Source organism: Pteropus vampyrus, unplaced genomic scaffold (assembly GCF_000151845.1).
Source record: "Pteropus vampyrus isolate Shadow unplaced genomic scaffold, Pvam_2.0 Scaffold197, whole genome shotgun sequence".
Lineage (NCBI taxonomy): Eukaryota > Metazoa > Chordata > Mammalia > Chiroptera > Pteropodidae > Pteropus > Pteropus vampyrus.
The window spans coordinates 1,034,052-1,042,594 of NW_011888978.1; the positions used below are offsets into that span (position 1 = coordinate 1,034,052).

The 8,543-nt window shown below is 57.6% G+C and overlaps 1 protein-coding gene across 1 annotated transcript in view; it reads right to left on the bottom strand.

The window, feature by feature from the left end:
- Window positions 1-8,532, bottom strand: part of WNT3A (Wnt family member 3A) — a 38,727-nt gene extending 30,195 nt beyond the window's left edge. The window contains exon 1 of the mRNA XM_011371942.1: window positions 8,449-8,532. Within this exon, the coding sequence (XP_011370244.1) occupies window positions 8,449-8,519 (71 nt within the window). The 5' untranslated portion in view covers window positions 8,520-8,532. The remainder of the gene's footprint in view (window positions 1-8,448) is intronic.
- Window positions 8,533-8,543: the final 11 nt, after the last annotated feature.

Here is an 8,543-nt window from a genome sequence, read left to right on the forward strand (position 1 = left end):
ACGTGCCCTGGGAGGGGGTCCAATTCTGGGTCACTGAGGCTGCATCTGGCTCCAAGTCCCAGGGCTGCAAAGCCTCCCTGCTGCTGAGGAGACGCTTTGGGTCTTCAAGGCCAAACCCTTGGATCTGGCAATCCGCAGTTTCCCCCTGGTTTCTGCTTATGGACCCCGAGGCTTCCAGAGACTTCCAGGGCTGCCTTTGAGATGTGGGTTCAGTTAGATCTGGGGAGGCATCCGATCCAGGTCAGGAGCGGGGCCGGACATGAATCTCTACCCTCCATAGCCTCATCTGTGTCCATGGAGTGGCCCCAAGCTTCACCCCAGCCCAGCATCCTGAAACCAACAATGAGAAGGTCACTGGGGCCAGGCCCCAGATGTCCCTTCAAAAGCACCAACAGGAGGAGGAGGTGCAAGCAGTGAATATTCCAGAAGCAGCGTGGCAGGAAGGGTGATGCCTGGCTGGGCACTGTCAGCCTGTTGCCTGACCTCAAGGAGACAGACGGAGGCCTCTGTTCAGAGCTGCCGAGAAAGGCTCTCAGTTATACCCAGCCTCATCAACCCCCCGAGCTCTTGTTTGTAGTCTGGGCTTCAGGTTCATCTTCCAGTCTCCCCTCAGCTCCTCACATGCTGCACAGGTGTGCAAACTGGGGTCCAGAGAGAGACAGAAGGGGCCTGACTCAGGGTACACTCAAACAAGGAATAGTGGTATTTGGGTGAGCACCAGGGTGGGGACACTGAAATCTGTCACCTATCTCTTAATCTGGGTCACAGCGAGGTCTTGACCCTGCTTCAGGGACACCATGAATCCCTTTCTGCTCACATCTGTGGGTTGGCCAGTCATGAAGGTCCCAGGAATTGTGGTCCTGGGGGTCTGGGGACCATAGGGGCATGAGGGCCCTGCCAAGCCTGGGGAAAGGTTGAGAGGCCTCCTGCCCTTGCTGTGCCCCCCTGCCCCTGGCTGTGTGCTTTACCCCATCTGCATCTCCCTGCTGCCAGCCCTGTGGTGCAGGATGGCATCCCAGGAAGTGCCCTACATCCCCATCTTCAGCTACCATCTGGCAGAGGGGCTAGAATTTTAACAGCTTGGATGGATAGCACACCCTGATGTCCCACAGGCCTCTCAAAATAAGAGCATTCTACACTGAATGTACCTCCCAGATATGTCGCTCCTTCTCCCCTTGAGCCCTGAGCCTTTACCCTGAGTCCTAGCTCAGAAGAGACCCTCCCTGCAGTGCTATCCGCCTGGCAGAAAGGGCCGATGGTCAGATGGCAGCACATCCACACCACAATCCTGCATACCTGCCAGTATCATCTCTGAGAAGGCCCCAGAGATGCCCAAGATGCTTACTGGACAAGGTAAACCTTAAAACACAGGCCACAAACTGCTCCATGCAGCCTTTATAACCATGAAAAATGTATGAGTGAAATGAAAAACACCCACAGTATTAAGTTGGTGAGATGACAGACTTGTCTTTTTTCCAAGGGGGGTGGGAGGATGGGGCGTCACCTTCAGCCCAGAATACACCACAGGCAAAGTGGCCCCTAGGCTCGATTCCAGCCTGTGGCTGGGGCCACGTGAACCACGCCCGCCACATGCTCTCGTGGTTTCCCTCCTGCCCACTGAAGACGATGTTGCTGAGAGTCCAGGCGCCAAGCCAGACAGTCTTGCTTGGGATAGAGGCAGCACTGGCTGTGACAGGCAGGGGAGCTGGCCAGCTGGAACCCAGCCTGGCTGGTGGCCTTCACTATGTGGGTTTTACCGTAATTTTGCGGTGGGGCCAGAGGACCAAAGAGGCTCTGGGCAGAGGACAGATTCCCAGTTAGAGAGGCTGGCCCTGTGCACCACCCGGGCAATCTGGATGGGTGGCAGGCTCTCAGATTTCTTGAATCCTGTGGGGGTTTTTTCCCCCAGTAAAATTCAGCAAATATGGGTGCATGTGACTATATTTGGGGGACTCTGTGGATGGGGGGCTCGGCTAGGTCTGGAGGGCAGGAGTTGGGAACCAGCTCTGCCATTATTCACTGGTTTAACTGTTCCTGCCTTTCTCCTCCTGGGCCTCAGTTTCCTTGTCTGTCCCAGGAGGCAGTGGGGCACATTCTATCTGATGTTCCCAGAGGGAGGTGACCAGTGGGGAGTTGGGTCCATTACAACTTGGTGGCCCCAGGCACATTCTATTCCATGTCATCAGGCTACCTCTTCCAGGAAGCACCCTATGTGCCAGCCTTGCTGGCCACCCTCTCTTTCTGCTGAAGCTTGCCACCTCCTCATGCATGTCCTCCCACATTGGGGCCGTCAGGTGCCTCTCCTGGAGGGCGAGGCCACGTCTTCTCTTGTCCTTCAAGGGCATAGAACAGGCACAGAGCTCTGCCCAGGCCCTGGGGAAGTGAGGAGGTTCAGGGAGTCTTCTGCTGCCCACTCTGTGGGGTCTCTGCGTGGAGGGTTCTGGTTTGTTCTGGGGGCATCCCCTTGGTGATGCATGAAGCCTCCAGAGCACCTGGAATTGAGTCTTCTATGACTGGGGTCTCTCCACAGGTAGAACGATATCCTTGCACCAAGACCTGAAGCCCAAAGTGTGGGGTGGTCGCCCTGCGGGTTGATGGCTGCCCAGCTGGATGGGCAGGCTCTGCCCCTCTGGGTGGAGCCATCCACGAGACACCCCCACAGGTGCCAATCTGCCCAGAGACCTTCCAGGTTCTGCCCACTGAGGGGGCCCCAAGAAGGGCCACATGCCTCCTCTCTCCCTCTCTCTCTCTCCCCCTCTCTTCCCCTCCTCTCTCTCTCTCTCTTCTTGTTCTCCTTCTCTTGCTCTCTCTCACTCTCTTTCCTGGAGGACCCCTCCCTAGGAGCCAAAGCACCTTCTACATGGGGAGGGCCAGTGGGAGGGGTCCTAGGACCCACCCTTCCCTGCCCAGCCACATGGCCCTGCCTGCAGCCCTCCCAGCACCCCCGCCCCACTGGGCCAACAGAGATTACTGACACATACTTTGAGCAAGTCCCAGCAGGCGGGCAGAGGCTCCTGTGCCCGCGGCCAAGCATTTGCCCGCTTCCCTGGGCGGCAGTAGCACGTTTCATAGGGGAAGGAATGTAGAAGCGCCAAAGCGTGAAACACTCCAGGGTGTCACCTGGGAGGCCTGGAGGGACACTGAGGCAGCGCTGCCCGGTGCATTATGGGCACCCAGCCCCAGAGCCAGGAACTCAGCGAGGGGGCTGTGAAAATATTCAGGTGTGTCTTCATGTCCCTCTGCTCGGGCCACCTCATTTGCCTTCTGTTTTTTATAGAAAAGATTCTATTAGTTTATTCGTTTGTTCATTCATTTGTTCATTCGACAAAAATCTTACCAGCAGCCTCGGGGGATGAAGGGGCCAAGAAGGGAGGAAGAATGGATCCCCTCATGGGATTTCACAGCTGGTGATGTAGGGATAGTCCTGTGACAATTCTACGAAGAGAGGGACAGGTCGAACTGGGAGCAGGCAGCCCGGTCTTGTTCCCCATGACCTGCATCCAGCCTAGCTTGGGTGCACCAGGTGCAGCTACGCCAGGGTTTCCCTGCAAGGCCTGCCCAGTGTAGTGCACACCTGACACCACTGATTGAACAAACACACCTGAACCAGTGACTGTGTCTGGTGGAGTTTAAGGGAATTACCAGAAGGATGATCATCTATGGAGGTGACTGCTGGGGGGTCCACAGGCCCCCACCAAAGAAAGCTGCCCTTTCTTAGGCCTCCAGAGTGGCACCTCCACCTCCCAAATGCCAGCATTCCTCTCAGACCCAGAAAGCCTTTCTCAACCCTGAGCCAAAATCCACCTGCTGGCCTCCTGCAGCCTCTGATTCCGCCTCTCAGACCCCGCACAGACCTGGGAGCTCCGGACACTTCTCAGTCCTCCAGCCACATTTAAAAGGGGCAAATACAAGGCTTCGCATTTGGTTCAAAAATCCAAGTGCAGTGCTGGGCAGCAAAGCGAAGGGGCAGCGGACCACAGGGCTGCCTGCTGCGGCGAGTTTGGGCTCAAGGCAGAGGTAGATGCTTCTCAAACTTGCTAGAGGACAACTTGCATTTTGAGGTTTTTTTTTTTTAAACTTTCAACCCATTCTAAAATACTTCAGTGCCAACACTCCCAAGATGCACCACATACGTATTTTAAAATTTTGTTCTTATTTCTTTATGGACAACTGTGGATGGTCTCTCTCCTGCGGACCACACTCTACGTGTAACCAATACTTGCATAGACAGGTGGCACATCCCAGTCTTGCTTTCCTGTCCAGGGCTACACCTGCAGGATGCCAGCGGGGCCCCTCAGGGACCAGGCACTTCCTGTCCTGCAGGCCGGAGACTTGCATAGGGGACCCTCTGTGGATAATCTGATTTACAGCCTCTCTGAGACTGCCCCTCCTCCTGTATGTACCCATCCTGTTCCCCCCGTCACAAAGATTTTAGCAGGTTTATGCAAATAAAACAGAAAATCACTTTATAAAAATAGATAACAAGCTCAGGGAAATGGAGGACAGCTGGCCTGGGAAAGGCTGCCGCACCAGGCCCCAGTCAGATGCCTGAGTGCTTAGGGGTCACAGTCAGAGGGACAGATGTGAGGACGAGTGTGCCAAGGTAGGCTTGCAAGGGGTCAAGATGAGGGATATATGACTTGGTGGCTGTATGAAACCAGTGTTCTCACCATAAAGATTTTACCTGTGGCTGTTTCTGACACTGCCCTTCGGTTAAAGAATGTCTGTTGGTGGTTCTGTGGGGGAATGCTGGTCCTAATACTCTGAGATCCTACAACACTGGTGTGGGGGGTCAGCTGGTGTTTGGATTTCTCTAGTAATTTTATAGGCCAGCTACCACCATCACCAGCCTCAGGGGTGCAGAGAGAAACAGACAGAGGGACAGAGACAGAGAGAGAAAGAGATAGACAGAAACAGACAGAGAGAGATGGAGAGACAGCGACAGAGATATGCTAGCTTCTGCCATCACCAGGCTCAGGGCAGCAGAGAGATCAAGAGACAGAGACAGACAGAGACAAAGGGTAGAGGGAGAAGGAAGGCTTGGAGAGAGGTGGGAGCAGAGCGCGGGGGGTGAAACTCACAGAGGCGGGGTAGCTGGGGAGTCCTACCCACTGGGTCCTAGCTGTCTGAGAAGTCTCAGAGCCTTGCTCAGCCCTCCCCCTCCTCCTTTCGCAGACTTAGAGGCTGTGGGTCCCCAGGCAGTGGCTTCTGAACTCTCCTTCACCTGCCCCTGAACTCAACATGCATGTTTACTCCCACAAACACTGGAGCTCAGTGAAGAGGTCTGCATCCCACCCCTGGACTGAGAAGACCCTGTGTGTGAGGAGCTTGTGTGGCCAGTGTGCAGGAGGGCCATCACAGAGGAGGCTCTGGGAGTTGGGGGCAGATGATAGCATACCTTAGGGGTCAGAAGGGGTGGGAGACCTGGACACATGCTCTTAGCTGGTGCCTGCATGGCCAGGAGTATGTGGGCCAAGGTCTGGGGAGGAGGGTAAGGAGGCTGAAAGGATGGAGAGGCAGTGAGCACATCCAAAGCCACTGAGCTGGCCCAGGGGAGGGAGAAGGCTAGACTCAGCTGGGACGACATCTGCCCCAGGGCACAGCCTCTCTGCTAGAGAACCTGTGGTCTAGCAGGGACTGGTGAGGGGCCAGGCAGCTGAAAGGAGGTCCCGACAGGGAAAAAGGGGCCAGGCTCCCTGTGTGGGTAAATGTGGGGCAGTAACTCTGGGTAGTGAGGATGAAGGATGGAGGCAGGAGGTGGCCACAGGAGTGGGGTATAAGACACCATCAGTTGGAGGAAGATGTGGAAAGCACATGTCCACCAGGGGCTGCTCTGCAGGAGTCTGTGTCCCGTCCCCTGTCAGCAGCTCTGATGCCCGTCCCCTGTTAGCAAGGCACTCCACTAACTCTGGTTCCACAGGAATGCAGCCTGGTGAGAAGTGGAGGGGAGTACAGGCCATGGGGGTCAGGTGCCCAGGCCCTGTCTCTTCTCTGGGTCCCCACCTTCTTGTCACACAAGGAACCTATGCTCCTGGAGGTGTCGGCAACTCTCAACATTCTGGTCTTAGGACCGGCTCTGCCTGTGGACCTCAGGCATCACCATCATGGGTGAAAAACACTCCGAGATGGTCCTTAGGAGCTGGAGGCCCTTCAGATTCCCACAGGGCCCTGCAAGCAGGACCAACTCCTCCTCTCCCACCAAGAGCCACACTAACTTCAAAGGCCTAATTACTCCCGATTTGGGCTGTTTCCTGGCTGTTTCTCAGGTGAGGAAGTCCTCAGTCACTTTCACTTTCATATGTGAGGTGCTGGGGTGGGAGGAGGAGAAGGGATGGGGCAGCAGCTTCCTTTTGGAAAGGGAGGGTGAAACAAAACAGCCAATTAGGGAGGCTGAGCATGAAGGTGAGAAGTTATAAAGAGAAGTTGGGGCGGGGGCGGGGGGGGGGGGGGGGGGGGGGGCAGGTGAAGGGAGGAGCCAGCTGTGGGAGCTCTGCCAGGTGAAGCACGAAGACAGAGGCCTCCCCTGCTATTAAACTTGCTCTTTCCCTGAGCCCTCCTCTCTGTTCTGCCTGGGTGCTCTGTGGGGAGACAGCATCCCTCCCGTGTCTAGCCAGCCTGGGACAAAGAGGAGACAGGAGGAAGAATCGGTCCCAAAGGAGCCCTGAGGTTGTATCCACCAGACATGCTTCTTCTCAGGAAAGGGACACTAACTGAGTGTATAAGCGAAGTGAGGTCTCATGGCACCCTTACCCTCTGGGGCTGGGGCTGCCCTAGACCCTACTTGGGTTGGTCCTGAGGGGTCCTTGTGGGGAAGGACTCCTCAGGCTCACCTGGAGAAGGCGGGGTCAGATCCGTTTGGACCAAACGCATATGGCTCAAGTGAAAAGAATGACACATGTGTGTTGTGGGGGAGGGGGGCAAGGACAGAGACCCTCAGGGCGAGCAGGACAAAGACCTCACTGAGTGGGATAGCCACGAAGCTGGTGCAGGGCCCTTCTTTATGGGAGGAGCACGGGGGCAAAGGTGCTTCCTTCTGCGCGCTGGAATGAGGCGGCAGTTCTAATTAGAAGCCTGCCTAGGAGCTGGTGGCCGCGGGGCCCTCTGGACGCGCTCCCGGCTCCTCCCGCGGTCGCTGAGGAGGTCGTTAGTGTCCCACGTCCGAGGCATGCCCGCCACAGCCCATGGTCGGAGGGCGACCCGGGTTGCAGGTGCCGCGCGGGTGCGAGGAGCGCAGGGATCCCCGAAGCGCGCGTCCCGGCCGCCCCGCCACCTCTCCCAGGCTCCCGGACTCGCCCGGGCCGCTCTCGCGCCCCGCCCCTCCGGGCTGCGCCTGGACCCGCGTCCCCACCCCGGGCGCCCCAGCTCCTGAACCATCTCTAAGAGAAAAATTATTATCGGATTAGATGTACTTCGGCTCGCTGGGTCTCCCCCTTCCCCTTGGCGTAATTATTATAATTCCAGGCAAGCCGTCGGAGAGGATTCCTGAGAGTGTGTGTGCGCGCGCGCGCAAGTGTGTGAGGAGGCTCCTCTCCAGCTCTGGGTCTCCTCCAGCAGCGCGCCCCGGCCCCCCGGCACCCGCTTTCCCCCCAGCGGGGCTGGGGTGACCTTGGCCTGTGGGGACTCTGCCTAATACCCCAAGGGAGAGTAACCCTGACCCCTTTCCCTCATTTGTGCAGTAGGCTCTCGGGACCCTTCCCTAGGTTTGTCTGCGCTTCCATCACCAGGTTTAGGACGGTCTCACCGGAATGTGCCTTGTCTGGGGCGAGGACAGAGCGCCCCAGCCCTCTCACAGGTGGGTTGTGAGGCCCTTCACTCAGGAATCCTCACTCCCTCTATACCCTCCTTGCCATAGAGGTCCAGGCAGAGGGCTCGCAGAGAGGGACCCTCGGGACATCGTTGCGGGGACAGCGGCAGAAGGCGCGGAGGGCCGGGCACTGGTCCCAGTGCGCCTGCCGCTCCCGGCCGGTCCCCGCTGTCTTTACGTAACTGCGCTGCCCCGAGCTGTTCGGTCTTGTCTCACCGACTTTGTTTTAAGGTGTGTGTGTGTGTGTGTGTGTGTGTGTGTGTGTAAAAGACACGGTCCTTAAGGAAAGTCTGGCGAATCTCCCTCTCCCAGCTCGCCCTCCCGGCTTCTCTTGGACTCAGGCTGCCTTGACGTTCGTGCCATCTGTGCGGACCCTCTTCCTACCTCTCCCCAGCCCACTGCTTGCCCCGTCCGGCACCAGGGTCCCTTTGAGCCCGGGGATCAATGTCCCCGGAAGCTCCGCCACCAGAATCCCAGTCCCTGCCCGAACAGGTCGATAGTGGCCACTAAGGGAAACAATCCGCCTGCCACCCGCTGAGTCGAAGGGACAGGGCGCGGGCTCCGGGCCACCTTGGGCCCTGTCCGAGGGGACAGCGGCTGGGGGCACATAGAGGCCGCGGCGAACGCGTGGAAAGCTCACTTACCACCAGATCGGGTAGCTGCCCAGCGCCTGCTTCAGGCCGTAGAGGAATAAGAAGTACCGGAGCAGGGCCATCGCCGGCGGGAGAGCGCGGGCGCC